Genomic DNA, 17,503 nt, shown 5'->3' with positions numbered 1-17,503 from the left:
TAGGCTTTATGTGTATTGTAATGGAAGCCTCCTATTTCACGTAGTGTAAAACGTAAGTATACGTAAGTGACGTCAACATGAGTGATTGATACTGTACGCTCTAGTTTAGTCCATATTCAGGCTCAGTCGTAATATATAGATCGATTGATTTCTTTATTTCGAACATGCAAAGGAAATAAAAAAAGAAAATCTGTAATTAAAAATATGTAGAAAAAACTATAAAATAAATACACAACATAAAAAAGAAAATTAAACTTCCTTCATTGCTCTTACAGGCCTGAAAAGGAGTAGGAAGAAGTTAAAACTTAGCTTATCCTGCCCCTTTTAAACTGTTAATTTTATACAATTAATAAATACAGTGGCAGCTTGCTGGTAATATTCCAACCCATCATTAGGCTTCTTGTTTTTGTTGTATAGGCTACATGTGGGTGCATAAATGATAAGGTGCAACACGCCTGTTTAAATCTCTTTTTTTTATAATGTTTTTTTCATTTTCAGGATCCATAGGTTTGTAGACCTGTAGTTTATTCTGTTCTTTAATTACACAGAGGAGCAATGACAAGTGATCCACAACTGGTCCTTTTAAACATGTGACTACAGTAAAGTGTTTTTATATCCCAGGATTCGGTTTGTAAATGTCCAACACATCTGACTCTGGACCAACGCCAGCGGAAACACCTATAGCTCTTATTACTGCAGAATGAAAGCCACATGTTGTCCAAGACCAACGTAAAAAGTAGACAACATAAAAAAGTAAACAAAAAAGACCTACGGAAAGGAAGGGATAAAATATCTCTCTCAAGCAGAGCCAAAAGCCAAGTAATACAAACTAATATTATAACAAGTTTTACTCACTGCTTAGTTTGACCCCCCCCCCCCCCCATATTATTGTAGCCTGTTAAAAAGTAAGTTAATAACTTCTTGTAGTATCAATAACAAATGTGTTAATATGTGCCTCTTACTGTTTTCTAGATGAGATAAAGAAACAAAGTCATTATCATCTAGTGGCCTTTCTTTGAACATTGATACATGGATAATGCATTTTAGTTTATTTATCTTTGTGTACCAGCATACCTACTGTAGTTAATCAGACCAACAAAAGCAACTCATTTTTTCATATTATCAAAAAAAAAGAACACTATGTTGATATGGGTTTAGAATCAATCACTTGTAGTTACAGAGTAGTGCCGCTAGATGTCAGTATATGAATTGGATAGGCATACACATGGTACTTCAGATGGCTATTGTACTGATGTTGTTTAGAAGGCTGTTTGAGATGAGATGACTGACAATAATGATTCAAATGATGGTTAATACTACTAAATACTGCTTGGGCCACTGATAGTCTACTACAAAGATCATAATCAAGTAGCCAGCTAGGCTGAGCAGCAAGCCCATTATTAAGTCACATGATGTAAGAGAGACAATTAGTGTGAAATCTTATTGCACATAAAATCCTGTTGAACTAACAGCAAAAGAATACTACTCACATTAAAAATATATTATACTATTTAGAGCTACTGTATTTTATAGCTGTCATACATTAGGTAGTCCTTATTTTCTCACTTCAAAATTTCCTATCTCTCTCTTAAGCATGTGAACGCACCTTGACCTATGACCTTGACTCAACTCCCATGGGGGCCTTTAAGAAACCACTAATCCACCACGGTTTGTTAAAATAAAACTAGAGCTCAGCTGAAGTCCTTAATGCCTATTATTGTATATTACACAAAGCTACATTTCATTTGTTTCTGCACTTTTTCTGAGCATTTCTGTAACCCATGTTTAACATCATAATTATGTGATCATAATCCAGCTCTGAATATATTCACATAACAATAGTACACTTAAGTCATAGCGCCACTTACTGCAAGGAGGACGTCCTACCTCCCACATTTAATGTCACATATATTATTCAAATGAAGAATAACACAAATGGCCTGATCACATCTACCCTAATACAATTATTGTGTTATCATGGAGCCAGTATATTACAACTTTCCAACAAATTGATCTGCAAAGCCCACATCCTGTGGCTACTGCACTCCCCAACGTGCACAGGTGTGCGAGGGCCCTTTCATCGCCGCTTTCTCCATATTATACTTTTCTTGATACTTACAGTAGATGTCTTTAACATACTGAATGTACATGCATTTCACTATAATAGATGTACAATTATCTAATTGAATTTTGATCAATTAAAGTAAAAGTTTGAATAAAAAAAGACAGCCACCGCAGTAGCTTGTAGGAAATGACCCAAGACTGTTGTTAACGACTTTGGTTTAGTCCAATCCCCAAGAAGAAGTAACCCTTCAGGTTTGTGAAATAACTTTGCAGCAGTTGAAAAAAAAAATGTAGCAAGTCAATTTTTTTTTTTTTTTTTTTTTTTTTTGCATCAAGTAAAAAATAATTAACAGCAGTTGAGATAAAATGTGCAGCAGGTGAATGTTTATTGCAGAAGGTGAAATGTTTTTGGCAGCAAGTGAAATGATTCCGTTTCTTGAAATATTTTGAGGTTTTGTGAAATGTTTTTGCCATCCAGTGAAATGTTTTTGCCATCCAGTGAAATGTTTTTTTGCGATCATGAAGCCTAAATATGTGTGCAGTTGACCTTTAGCGCCACCGTAGACTATATCTCTTTGTACACATGCCTGCAGGATGGAGAGGGGAGAAAGAGAAGGAAGCAGGAAGAGGAGGGAGGAGGGGTGCAGGGGGAGCCAGATGATGCTGTGAAAGGAGGAGGAGGGTCCTGTCCGCCGGCAGCAGCAGCAGCAGCAGCGCACCGAGCTCCTCTCCATCCCATGTGTTTGGAAAAAGAAAAGAAAGATGGGCTCGGATCCAGACATGTGCTGTTAGAAAAGACCTCTGATTAGCTTTATGTAGTTTTTAATAACCTCGTTTGAGAAGAAAAAAGCGGAAAAGGGACTATTAAATCACTCTTTTTTTTTTTACCGACAATGCTACCCTGCTCATCATCGGCGCAGATGGAGGGATGCGAGGAGGAGAGGGACGCGCACATGCACACGGAGGTAAACCGATAAAACACGTAGAATTACTCAATTATTAGCCTTTAATCCAATTTACACTGCGTGTAAACCACTGCCCAGTGCCCAGAAGGGTCTGTGTGTGTGTGTTTCACGGGCAGATGGGACATTTTGCAGGTTTATTTAAGCCGGTTTAATCGCCGGCCGGCGTCTCCTGCAGGTTATTGTAGACATCAGAGAGCCGGACCCCTCCCTAAAAAAAAATGTAGATCTTCTCGCCATTTAAGCGGAGACGAAACCTAACACAACAATTTGTATTAGAGATTGATTTAGATCTTTTTTAATGGATAATGTTCATGGTTTCTAATTGTATTTTAATCCTTAAGAGCAACGTGTCGCTGATAATCTGGCTGCATAATGACTTCATGCATTAAAAAGAAAAAGCCTCACCCCAGGTTTAAACGAGATTTGAAAGAACTACTTTCACTTGTCCATCCATGTTAACCTTCATTACTCCCTTAACTGCCTGCTGATTTGGTGATAATAAGGAGTGTTTTCAGTGATGATGCTCCAGGCTACTTAACATACTTAATAAACCATGGATTTAAACACAAAGGGAGGGGTGTTTTTTGGTGTTTGGCTTCACCTTTACCAATAGCCTATGCTAAGTCCAAAATCAACCCCCTAAACCTGCTTATTTAGTACTTTATGTTGGGTTACATTGGGAGCTGAACCCTCCACCCCTGGTGTGTTAAGGGTTAACATCAAAATGAAGCAGATTTTGGGTGTTGTACAATTACAGTCACAGTTAAAGCAAAGCAGGGAACTGACATATTGATCAGTGCGATGCAAACCATGCAACTGATCAATTCAAGCGAGTTTTGGCATTCTTTCCAACCATGTCTTTTGCACCTAAACCAGCAAAATCTGTTTCAGTTTGCTTACCAGATCATTTCAGTTAGCCTGTTATTTAATAGGTAGGCTACTGTGACACTGCCACTCGGATGCTGAAAGCTGAAACAAGTACCGAAACACCTGGTGTCCATCAGATATATATATAGGCCTAACTGATCTTGGCTCCTTCAAAATATAATGGAGATAGCGATCCTTCCTTGCTTTATGTGTTGCGTGTATGACACATCGTGCCCATGTTGGTATGATATAAGTGTCTTGCTCCCTAGAATAGTGTTAATGCCTTGCTCTGTCCATTGACCCACAGAAAGAGAAATAGACTCCTAATCTTTCCGTTGCATGACATTGGGAATGGGACCCCTTACCTTTCTTTCCCATCCTCCATCTGTGTTACTGCTTTTTAATTATCCATTGTGTGTTGGTGCCCTGCTCTGACCATAGACCTACAAAGAGGGAATAGAGCTAGCAACCTCTTCAGTTTTTAACAAATGTATCCCATTCCTATTCTCCTTCTAGCTGCTTAGTCAGTAATTGAACCCCAAACTCCTGAAGTGTGTTTTTCCCATGCTATTTCCATTGACCGACATAAAACAAATGGACTCAATTTGATTTGACCTTTGCATTAAAAATAGGAGTAGAACCAAATAGGTATATATTTCCTTCATGAAGGCTGTGAAGTGCAAACAAAGTAACCATTCAAGGTCGTGGTAGCTCAGTAACTCCAATGCTCTGCACGGTAATATTACAATCTTTGTCGATTGAGTCGGTTTGGAAAATAGCAACGATACAGCGGTTTCTGGCTTTTTTTGAAAAAATTTACCATTTCCCTAAATGAAAACGTTTTTTTTTTTTTTTTATCATTTTAGGGATTATTTCTGTCATGTTGTTGGATACAATTTATAACAATCTGAGGATGACAGTGACAAAAACAAACGAAAGAAAGTCAAAATACTGTCCCCCCAGGTTCAAAAATACAGAAAGTACCATTTGTGGGCCCTTTATACTGCCAAGATCAGACCATTAGACAGGAAAAATGTTGATATATTTCACTTTAAGCTAATGAAACATATACAGGGCACATTGTGCAATTCATAGCTTTCAGTCAGGTGACAAGCGCGGAGGGCTGAAGGTTAAAAACCGCATAGAAAAGTAACGTTGACTGTAGAACCACAGCACAGGCTTTTTCATTTAATATTTTCTATAAGCGACACGTGTTTACATCACCTGACAACCAAAGTAAGTGAGACCAGTAACTTCTCATAGCGCAGTGGTAGAAAGCCCTTCTTGCCCGCCAGGTGGGCGGTTCCACAAGAGTGGGACGTCACATGAAAGCTATATGATTTGCACCATCACTTGTACTTTTTAACCAAACCAATACCATGGATAAAGAGAATGGCAACGACAGACATCTTTTTGTTTTCACACACTTTCAAGCAAATTTTCAAATGTGATTTGTTGCAGTTTGACTGTTAAGTAGCTTCAACACTAGCCGAGAAAAAAAAAAGGAACTTGCCAAGCATTATAACATTAAAATTCAAAGAAAAACTGAGCTACTGCTGACTTCAATTTAAAATCAGAGGATGTCAGCAGCAAATGTCTGCCTGTGCATGTCTGTAGATCTTCTAAGAAGATGGGGATTTACATATTTTTATTTAAATGAAAAAAAAGTGAAGTCATGCATCCCTGTACTCACTGAGCACAGCGCAGGGGATTTGAACCACTCTATCCTGGCAGCATCAGTGCCTCGCTGTGTGCCAGTGAACCCGCTGCCCGCGCTGTGCTCCTGAGGGAAATCTGAGCTGACAGTGTGTGAGACTGCAGGTAGAGCTGGGAGAAAGTGGGCCAAGTGCTTCCTGCTGCTGAAGGAGAGAGAGAGACGGATGCTTGCGTCCTTTTTTTTGTCCTTTTTTGTCCTTTTTTGATATTATATCACCTTGATTTTGTCGCAGTTACACCCTTTTAGTTTTTAATCACATTTAATCTCCTATAACATGTTTGAAAAATGTGTTCTTTTCAAAGTTTGTGCAGGGTTTGATTCACATTTTCACTGTTGTATATAGTAACTGTGCTTTTATACTTATGAGATACACATTTTGAGTATTTCCATCTGATTGTAGGGAAGATTAAATCATTCCTCAATCAAAGGATGTTGCCCAAAAATGTAGTTCTTAAGTCAATCACCTCATTTACGCCTTCCAAAACAACAAATCTGAATGCAGATACTGTACAGAGAACAGGAGAAGGTGTAAATGAAATATGTTAAAGTGTTAAAGATTGGATCTCAGACCGGTGTAACTGTACTCCACAAAGCTTGATCCCATTCTTATGAGGAATCCAAAACAGAATTTCACCTGATTTCAGGAGTGGATCGTACGTCGGGAGCACCAGGACATTTCCCATTGGCCTGAGGATCTATTGGAAGATCTGCCGTAAACTGTCAATGTGAACAGCAAGAATGAATGAATTGACCTCTCTGAATACACGCATCATCTTATGCAAGTGTAACTCTTGGGTTGGTTTATTGAGCTCTGCTAGTTGCCGTAGTGTTCCGGCCACTGTCTGTTAAATGAAGTCATAGCATCCCGTGTGACGCACAAAGCAACCGGCTACCTGCTGCTTCTTAACTGGCATTGACAACTTTATTACCAGGTTAAATGAACGGTCACAAGGAAAGGTGTAGCAGAGAGGGAGGAAAGGACCTTACCACAGATGCAGCAAAGTGCTTCAAAATAAGTGACATGTTTAGTAGTAAGGGACCAGGTTAGTCTTCACTATACCAAGCATGGCTAGCTTAGGGGTGGCTAATAACAGTGTGACAAGGCGTCTAGTCGGCTTCACAGTTAACATGTCTCTCTGTGAAGGAATTAAATCATAATGAATGTAACAGCGTGATCACATAATGTTGAAGGCAGTGTGTTTTAATCCAGTCAAAAAAAAGCTCAAGCTAATGAAAGGGCATACATTACGTGTTACTCTGACACAGCTACGGAGTGAATCTAAGCTAGCTAGGTTAAACATTTGTGTTATACTGTTGTAGTGACTGTTTTTAACTGAATTTGAAATGTAGAACTAGGGACACAGTTAGCTTACATAATTACTGGTTCATGTGGACAGGGTATGCCTGTAGTCAAACTCCCAGCCTGAAATATTTCCCCTGTTTGTCCCTGCCCTCTTTTTGCTAGCTTGAGGGTGTGGGTAAAATCTACAAATAGCTGCAGTAGCTTTGTTTTATGCGTCCACTCTAATAAAAGCCATGACTGGAGGCCGGTAAGGTGTTGTCCCTCTGTCTGACAGTCCATCCCATTTTACTGAATTTAATATTGCTGATATGGCTGGAAGGGATTTCTCCAAATTTGGCGTGTCAAGTTGGACTCAATGATTGACTAACTGTCTACAGTGATCCCCAAAATGTTTGGCCTTAACCCAAGAATTCTAAATGATTTGTCTTACAGGGTTGAATAATGGCATGACATTGATGAAATATTTGAAAAGAAAGGTCAACCGTACAGTGAAATAATGATATCCTGTACACATTGTTCTTGTGTCCCTCTCCCATTTGTGGTATCTCAGTTACACCATCTGCAAGTATTTAGTGGGGATATTTTTTGTATTTCCTTACAAAAGAAATAACAACAACCATACCCTGATTAGCATCATGTTTGTTGACAAGTCTGCCAGTCTCATCTAACCAATTTACAGAATAAGATGATGGCAGTATAAGAAAATGCTTTTTAAGCTGGACAGACTTGGGGATTTGTAATTCATACAGGTACCACAAGTTTACACCAGGTTTAAATGGAGCCGTACAGACTTTGACTACTTAAGACTACATTCAGGTGCTTCATATTCTGTTCTTTGTAACTCATTTGGTCAAAATATCCTAAAAGTCAGGAAGTTGAGTTAAAGATAGCAGCTGTAAATGTAAAAAGGTTCAACGATACAAGACTTCAAGACTTTCATTCAAATGAATGAAAACCTCTCTGTCTCTATGAGCCTGTTCTGAATAATACATCCAGGTCGTTACCAAGAACAACTACAGTTTTTCATCCGGCAGTGACTTCTTTATTGGTCAGCCTGGTCTTATTTATTAACCTGTGACTGATGACCACCTGAGTGCAAAGACCTGATAAATACAGTATGGGCACTCAGGGGTTTTTACAGGCTTTACAAGAAGCCAGAGAGTACCTGAATGCGTCATTAAAAAGCTCATGGTCCTGCAGTCAGTAAAGCCCACACTGCAGCTGAGTCCTCAGAATTATAGCACATTTTTAGGACCTAGTCTTTGAAGCCAAACACAGACTGTAGGTTTCAAATGAAACGTCAGACCTTTAAATATAAATGGGCGATTAACTGGAGCCTGGAGGGCAGTCTGGGGACATCTGGAGGATTGAGCTCACCTGGACAGACTGCCTGATTTCAATATTGAGGCAGATTGCAACCTGGCAGTCTGGTTTGCATTCTTTCTTCTGGAGGGTTGCTAATGCTTCATCTTCTTGGTAGTTACTGAAGACAGCTAAGAAATAAGTCAATTTCTTATTGACCTTTCCAAAGTCCTCCTTGGTTACTGCAAGGTTTGACAAGCTTGCAAAAAGAAACATGGCAACATCACTTCCATTTTGGTGGTTGCAAAAGTCGGTTTTGGGTGTTGGACGTTCAGGATACAGCTTCAGAAGACAGTCATAGTTATGGTATGCAGTGGACAGGTTTATTCAAAAACGTAACTTTTATGATCAATGGAAAAAAAAATAATTTTGATGCCAAACCATTGATTTCTTAACACAAAATGCAGAAGCCAAACATTTTTTTGTCTCTAGAGACCAAGGATGGAACGTCTATCAATCAGTATAGCTCCTACCCTGCCAGGTTTCTGTCCTTTTCATCCTCTTGGTGATGTAGACCCTGCTGTCTGCATCTTGAAGCCATTATTGCCTAATGCCTAAATGATAAAAGGTGGCTTGTTTTCCATTTTGGTAGTCAACTACCCTTAACAACTACAATTTAAATGCAACTCTTCCCACGTTCTAGATATAATATTATACAATACAATACCATTCGATACTCAAATTGTTATTGTTCCCATAGTGAAATTTGTTTTGCACTCCAATGCATTTAGCCACCTGTACAGTATTATCAGAAAATAATGGCAACAAAAACAAAGAAGCACTTACCAATGACCACAATTTTCACTGTACTACCCTAAAAAAGGAGTGGGGTTAAAAGGTAACAATGATAAGAAGCTACAATATTTGATTTATCAACTTCAATATTAGATTTATTAATATTTAAGCATCTTGTTACCTATTAGACCTTGGCCAGTCTGACTTGCATTGGGGCCATTGTGATTTTTTTCACTACATTGATAATAAAATTGGAGATACCCTGTCCTTTTGGGTTCAAAGATGATATGAACTCATGTACAATTGCTCTATTTTCCTCTGTTTTTGCAACAGTAGGTCAATGAATGCTTTAGGATTTCCAATTACTTTCGTTAATGAAGCGTGTGCAGAGCAGGCAGCACTGAAGAAGATTTTCTACGTTTTGACTGCGGTCTTTTTATGTGCCGCCGTATGTCTCTGTCCTGTTAAGAAAAGATCTGACCAATGTCTAATGAGATGATGCCAATCCCTGTAAAATCTGACATTAAACTGGAAAGGGAAAATAAGCTTTTCCCTAGGTTGAAAATTCCCCACAAAGACTCATCTAGTTTAGTAGAGAACAGTTCTATCTTTTTTTTATTTTTCCTCCTCTGAGGGATCACAGGCATTTTAAAATGAAGTTTGGGGATTAGCAGAAAAATGTACAGCCATGAAGCTTTCCTCTCTTGGCTTTATCTGTTGCCTTTTTAAATTAAAACCGACTGCAATAAGATGAAAGGTTTTCTGGACCATTTAAGATCCAGGTTATTCTCTGGCCATAGGCTTTAATAGTCTACGTCAGTTTTCCTTCAGTAGAATAGCTTTCTGTTGACATTTTAGCAAGTTATATAGTTTGCTGTTGCGTATAAACGAAGTAAATGAAATCTGCATTAACTTCTGCAACTGACAAATTGAAGCAAAAAGGTGCATGCCTTATAGCAGTGGTTCTCAACTCGTCCAGCCTCAGGACCCACCACAAACTCCTTTGTGAAAATGCAAATTTCCCAACCCAAATTTCTGATATTTTTTCGACCAATCAGATTTTTTTTTACTGAAAAATTGGACCTCACTCAGTACAAAACATGTGACAGAAGCAAGAAACCGAACAAAACAAAATGTTTAAAAAGCGCTTCACAGACTTTTTTTAGACAAATATTTTGCGTCCCACTGAAAATAGCCCCGCGACTCACCTCTGGGTCCCGACCCACCAGTTGAGAACCACTGCCTTGTAAGATCTTAGGGAAAAAAAGGATTGCGCCATAGCTGCTGAGTATTAAGCTCTGCAATTAGATTTTCAGCATTAAGTTCAACAGAAGGTCTAGCTTGGTTGTTAAAAACCAACCCTCAACATGTCTTTGGGTGTTGACGGCAGTTTTGCACTTGTTAACCTCAGTGATGTCTGCTGCTGCTGTTTTATCCCTCATACGTCCAAACCAGGCTTTCTTCATAGCTGCTCGTCCTAAATATAGCACAAAACTTGATCCTAATATCAGAATCTATTGGTGTGAAAATGAGAAGCTGCAGCTTTTTTTTGCATTTTTGTAGGGCAGCTGTCAAGACGCCAGGAGTAGAAGAAGTTAGTCTGTTATCAGAAGCGATGGGCCATTAGTGTTAAAACGAAGGGCGGCAACATTTTGAGACGACAGAGCGAGGCAGGGAGAGGGATCAAGAGAAATAAATGTTGATATGGAGAAGATAGGAAGTAAGTAATCTTCTAGTGTAGGATTTCCTGGTCTCCTGAAAAAAGAAGTGTTAGCTGCTGATAGAAAGATATTCCTAATCTCTTTTTTTTCTGGAGAATTTGAAGATTTCATGAGAAGCATTTTGAATGTTCCCCACAGTGGACTGTTAAAAGTGTGATGAGACTGATTCTACTTTGGTAAAATGTCTGAACATTTCAACCACTGATCTTAAGTAAAGTGTCCATTTACACAGAAAAACTGAGATCAAAGATCCATAACCAACTTTGTTTAAAATCCAATCAACCTCTTTGGTCGAGAGTCAGATGTGTGTTTTTAATATTCACTCGCACAATTAGGGACCATTCTGTATTTTAAACTGTAGTTAACATGCTTTTGTATGAAACAGCGCTGTCTGGGTGGGCCATCCATCATAGGTTGTGGTTGTGTCTGACTCACAGTGTGCATGCATTTGTGTGTATATGTGTGTGTGTGTGTGTGTTTGTGTGTAATCGTACCCTCCTGGTATCAGTGACCTGTATATTCAGTGTGTTGTGGAACGTGATCTGATGCATTGACCCGTCTGCTCTTGCAGTGCAACAGACTGACGGAGGAGAGAGACGAGGCCGAGAGACAGCTCAAACACATCAAGAGAGGTAAGTCCAACTTCCTGCAGGCCTCCTCACACTCCTCACACATCTCTGTATTACACACACCTAGACACGCAGCAGCGTTCATACTCACATAAAACATCCAGAAGAAGATGAAGGAATCATTTAGAAGTTGGTAAGGATGGTTACAATAAGGTTATTTGGACCCATTAGGTCTATCACCAAACCTCTAAACTTACATGACTTACAGTACATAACCAATCATTTATATATACAGAAATTAGACATTGTAAGGATGGACAGAGTAAAATAGTTTTTTTCTTTGAAACCAGGGTCGGTTTTGGGGTTTAATCCCCAGATCCTGCAGCAACATGTCCGATGTGTCCTTGGGCAAGACTCTAAACCCCAATTTTCTCCCTCTGCTTCATCGGTGGCGTGTGAATGCGTATGAATGGGATTAATTTCTTCTGATGGTCTCTTAAAAGTAGCAACCTCTGCCATCAGTGTGTGAATGGGTAGGTGTGACCTGCGCTGTAAAGGTGCTTTGAAAAGTCAGAAGACTAGAAAAGCGTTATACAAGCTCAAGTCCATTTACCCTGTACATGTTGTAAAAATGGACCTGTCCACATGGGACTTTCTGCACTTTTGGAACCAGTGTCCAGTGTTGCGTTGGCTTCATTTTTATGAAGCTTTGCTTTTCATTTTGGCCAAAATATGTATCACTTATAATGACTCTATATAATGTTTGGTTTTTTAATGATGGAGATTTTGATGTCGTTGAAAATATATTAGGTAGAAAAAAGGCGGACACATCATCCCGCCTCCAATTAGACAGCTGACACCTTCACTGCCTGCCTCCTCCTCCTTCACTACCCACCCCCCCGTCTTCTGTTGTCATGACATCACAACACCCTATCCTCTGAATGGGTGTGCTTAAAGACAGGATGGAGGGGGGTGTTTCCCCCTGTTTCTATGACAACAGTCAGGTTATTTAGCCTACAGACATAGAGCTTTTTTTGTTTTGTTTTGGAGAGTTTAACATGGGATTTAACTCTGTGAGGAGCTGAACATCAATCATACACTGTGAGGGAGGCGCTGCAGCTCCTGGTTTCAGTCATGACTATTCACAGAGGTAAGAGAAGGAACAAGATTTACATTTTTTTTTAATACATTATTATCCACACTATTTTAAAGCTTGTAGAAGATAGTGTCAGATGATACGAGTGTTATGCTCCAGATAATGTTCGGCGGGCTTTGTTTCACAGAGGATGTAAATGGAGATGCGGGATTTAGGACTGTATCAATAATGGCTGAAAATAAATTGATGCACTGTCTGGATGATATTACAGAATTCATACAGACTTTACGTGTCTGTAGAAGACTTAACAACCTCCAAACATGTCTTAAAAAGTCAGCATTTAACGTTTAAATTATAGAGATCTATTTTGAAAACCCCTGACTTCCTCGTATATAATTAATCTGACTTTATATTTATACTTTAAGACTGAAGATAAAATAAAAAGACTGCAAGCATTTCAGCTATTTCTCTGAAAAATGTTGTCTTATTCTTTAAATTTAGAGGACATATTTATTACAATTAGATCTGATGGGGTTGATGTTTTATGAGTTTGTCGGTCCTGGTTGCAGGTCAGTGATCAGTTCAGTCTCCTGTCTGTTTGAGGGGTAACATGAGAACCTGGCAGCCTCCACCTGGTGTTAACCCCGGTGTGATATTTCATTTTACATTGTTCCTGAGCATTATTAGTGTGGAGGAAGTAGATTAAATGCATGCCACATGCAAAGCTAAATCAGCAATTTCTTTTATGCATTAGCGTCAAGCTAACAAACTCAGATGCAGGTCCATCTGTGAGAAATTAGAATTTTCTTTGAATAATTGACATAGATTTTGAAACGTACATCCCTAAAGACCACCTACGTTTTAATTATTTAAACCCATTGGCTATGACCTGACGCTGATAAGAGCTTCCAGGAACAATGGCCAACTTTTGGGGCTTCTAGTGTAGCTAACAGTTGCTCATAGAGGACTTTCAGCAATGACTTCTGATTCTGAGTGTAGCCTTTGTCTACAGTCCAACTAGAAATTTGATGAGCAAGAATGAAGTTGCAGTTGGGAAACGATGTCCTAGAGTGGATTGTCAGCTGCACTTATATCAGATGCTAAATATAGAGAGAGGGGGAGGGGGGGGGGCGTCGATTTATGTAAAAATAGAGGTTCTTATCTTCTGGGATTTAAAATAGACTTCAGCTGGAATTTTCAGTCACTCTGTGCTTCAACTGGACAGTTTATAAGAAAATACAGGAAGCTAAACTGTAAGATAAATGGGTGACAGGTCTTTTGGTTGGACTCAAACCCCCCAAAATTTCTTGTCAGGCATTTGTCTAAAACTTGTCTGCTGCAGCGAAAAGTGGACGAACACCTTCAGACTCAGCAGAAACGCTGATCCTTCTTTTCACTGCGGGCCCCGTCACTTCATCCCTTCAGTCTTTCATTCATTCACTCATTTATTCATTCACCGTCTCTCCCTGCAGGAGCCAGCAGTCTCTCCTGTCATGTTATTCCCATGAATAATTAAAACCTGCTGACATGAATAATTCAGCAGCAGAAACTGTATGTGTGTGTGTGTGGGCGGGGGTTTCCACTCTACTGCCTGACTCAGGATCCATTGTTGTGGTTCAAAAGGCCTTTTCTACCTGCTTCTCCATATTTGATGGTCATGTTTAAAGCAGTTAATGAAGGAGCCTTCAGGTTCTCGATTTCAGGCTCATTTGAATCTCAAAGGCCAGACTAATCGAGTCTAGAGTGACAATAAAAATGGTAAAACAGGACCTGACCCCAGACTCACTGATACACTGGGCCCATTGAAGGATGAGAGGTCATGATCACACTGCGTCAAGTCTTTAATACTGTAACTCTGGTGAAAGATTTCCACTGAGTGTAAGTGTAAAACATTCAAAAAGAAATCAGACATTTTGAGAAAAAAGTAAGAACACTACGAGATTAACTCGTATTATTATAAGCAAGAAGTTTAAATGTTATGATAATAAATTGGTAATATAACTACAATTTTGTCTTAATACTGCTGGGAATCGATCTATTTTATGAAGAAAAGTTATATCACAATAATTAAGGAATGTTTTCACCAAAAAAAAGTAAGACTTAATGTAAAAGTAAGGCTATGTTCTTGTAATATTCTGAATTAATTCTCGTAATATCAAACTTGATTCTCAAAATCTCAGATTTATTTTCTTTGGCACCCCCGCCAGCTTGAAAAGAACTCCACATGCCGACAGTGTACCAGTTTATCTTTTATCAACCTAGTTTGGAGCGGCTGGTTCGACTCCTGACAAATATTTTAAGAGCGCCTTATTGGCCTTAAAGGCTTTATATGCGTTCCCGGAGACAAGAGGAAAGATTACGAACAATGACAGAAAAGATGTCGCCCTTGAGCACCAGCATGAAACTAAAGCAACTCGCGGTGCATTGTTGTGTTAGCATGCTAATGCTAGCGATCGTTATTATGCTGGTATCTTCACACTGCATGTAAATTTACCTGAAATGAGCGTGATCTAGAAACACAGTTAAGCAGTGAGTACAGTATGTTATTCTTCTTTTCTCGAGTCCCTCAATTAAACAACTTTTATACACGAGGGGAGGAGTCAGCCGGCCGTCTCGGCGATGTAAACAAAGTGAAGATAGGACTCTGAAAACTCTGAAAACATCACAGACAGTGGGACTCGGGTGTTACACCCATTGTAGACAGTCATGACTCACAGAGTTATTTTCAGAGGATATACTTGATTTCTATTATATTTAAATGTGAAAAATCACATATTAAGCCTTTAAAGCCGGCTTTTAAGAAAATAATGAAAATGGAAAACCATTTTTCCTTCTTGAAAATTGCTGAATTAGCCATATTGCAGTCGGTAACTTTTTCCTTCATGTTTTGTCGAAAAGTCGATTTCTATGAGGGTTTTGGTGTTTTCATAAATGCACACAACACATGAAATAACGGCCAAATATTTCACCTCGAATTTACTCCGACGTTTCCTGCCAACCTCCTCTTATAAATTTGGTGTGAAGTTGAGATGAGCTGATGTGTGAGAACACCTCAGGAAATATTCATGGAAATTCACTGTGAGTGAGCGCGGGGGTGATGACATTTATGTCCTGTGACCAGCACACGATCAGTTTGACACAGAATGCCACGATGAAGCGGCTTCGTACTCTTTTTACTCACCAGCATGTTCTCCCTGACTCTTTGGTTTGCACTGCAAATATGTCCAATCACACAAAGCACAACAGAGACGACTGTCATCATAGTGTCTGACTCGGTCCTCGTCCACCATTTCTATGATGTCCTTCTTCTGAGACCCCCCCCCAACACACACACACACACACACACACACACACACACACACACACACACACACATACTTTCCTGTCCAACAGTGAAAGTCTCCCACTTTTCTATATTCTGGAGAGTACATGTGAAAAAGGATTTTCAGTCATAAAACATCTAGGCTCTAGAAGAGCAGCAGTTTAAAAGCATTTGCTGCAGCTGCAGTAGCTAGTAGCGACAAGTAAAAAGCAACTTTTTGAAAGACAGAGCCGTACATTAAACCTGGAGCAACAATGTTCTGCATCTATTTTGAGGAGATTTCTCGGAGGGTTTATGTTTCATAAAAGAGTTATGAGAGGTTGTATTGGCCTTGGTATTGGAAAAAAAAAGATGTGCTGTAAATCAGACAGTGCCTGCAGAAACTCAAGTATCTCTGGTAGTTCTTTTAGCTTTGCAGCTCCTCTGAGTTAAAGTAGAAAACTGTCTCTTCCTCACAGTGATGGCTGCATGCTCCTGAGACTTCGAGCTGGTAGAAGCAGGCGGAGTGGATGTCTCGCAGTCTGTAATTTAAGCTTTGTATTAAGCATGAGCAGCAGAGCAAGCTGCTGGCAAAGCCGCTGTCGAGTGTCAACGCCTCAGAAGACCGGGCTTAAAACCGCTTTTTAAATCAGATACAGAGACAGAAAAGGGAGGGTTGTTACTTTTGTGCAGCATAACTGGAGAATACATTTGAAAGAAAATATGCAGGAAAAGCAGGCAATGAAAAGACATCCCTGTGAGAAAATCAATACAAGACAACATCTTATTAGAGTGTTGTGACATCTAAAGCTTCTGTATGAACATATAGCTGCAAGCTAACAGTGAAACCACTCTGCACAAATGGCCTGTGGCGCTGTTAGCTTACGCAGCCTACTTATTCAGTGTACTGTACTCAGATGAAAGCCTGTGGCTGCACTTTCCCTGCATTCAAGAGCTTTCACAAATACTGTAATCACACACTGAGAAGTAAACGCTGAGAGAGCATGAGTGAGCAGCAGACTGGTGGCTTTTCGGGGTCAGACAGCAGGCAGGCATGTCAGGGACTAATAATAATTAAACAACATTGTGGTATTTTATTGTTTTGGATCAAATACTTTAGCTCAGGTTGCTGCTTTTCTAGATTTTGCCCATTGTTGTAATCAGTGAATGGAGTCAGGATCAGCGAATTAGGACTGCATGATTTATAACCATTTTATTATCGATAAATTGCTTGTTTAAATTTTGAACTGATAATAATTTTAAAATAAAATAATGTCACTACTGTCCACCAAGTCCTGAAATCAGTTCAATCAGGAGAGACTAGTAAATGAAATAAGATGTTTATTTTACATGAATTAGATGTGAATAGATGTCAGAGAATCTTTGGCTCATGAACTCCTCATAACATCATAAGATGTCGGCAGCAGTATCTACCCCCCCCCCCCCCCCCTCCCTCCAACCCCCCCGTGAGTGTGGACACTGGTGTTAGTCGATGATGTCGTAACGGGATGAAGAAGCTGATCAAACTGCGAAGACTGGGGTTGATGGGAAGATGGTTGACGATGTCATCTGAGGATGAAAACTTGCCATCTCAAAACCCCGAAAATGCACATGTAATATTTAGATTTTAGATTTTTGTATCCTTTATTAATCCGCGAGGGGAAATTCTGTTTTACACTCTGTTATTTATAGGGACATGCTTCTCACACACAGGCCAAAATCACACTCATGCACAAACAGGACCTGAGCGCACCAGAGCAGTTGGGGGTTCGGTGCCTTGCTCAAGAGCAACGCGGCAGTGCT

At 39.5% G+C, this 17,503-nt stretch overlaps 1 protein-coding gene across 2 annotated transcripts in view; it reads left to right on the top strand.

The window, feature by feature from the left end:
* The first annotated feature begins 2,724 nt into the window (after window positions 1-2,724).
* shtn3 (shootin 3) overlaps window positions 2,725-17,503 on the top strand; it is a 37,260-nt gene continuing 22,481 nt past the window's right edge. The window contains exons 1-2 of one of the 2 annotated variants that reach the window (XM_065958898.1): window positions 2,725-3,029; window positions 11,306-11,366. In XM_065958898.1, the coding sequence (XP_065814970.1) occupies window positions 2,958-3,029; window positions 11,306-11,366 (133 nt within the window). In that variant the 5' untranslated portion in view covers window positions 2,725-2,957. The remainder of the gene's footprint in view (window positions 3,030-11,305; window positions 11,367-17,503) is intronic. The other variant, XM_065958897.1, reaches the window with a different exon arrangement.

This window comes from Labrus bergylta, chromosome 9, assembly GCF_963930695.1.
Source record: "Labrus bergylta chromosome 9, fLabBer1.1, whole genome shotgun sequence".
Lineage (NCBI taxonomy): Eukaryota > Metazoa > Chordata > Actinopteri > Labriformes > Labridae > Labrus > Labrus bergylta.
This window is presented reverse-complemented; position numbering and strand designations above follow the sequence as displayed.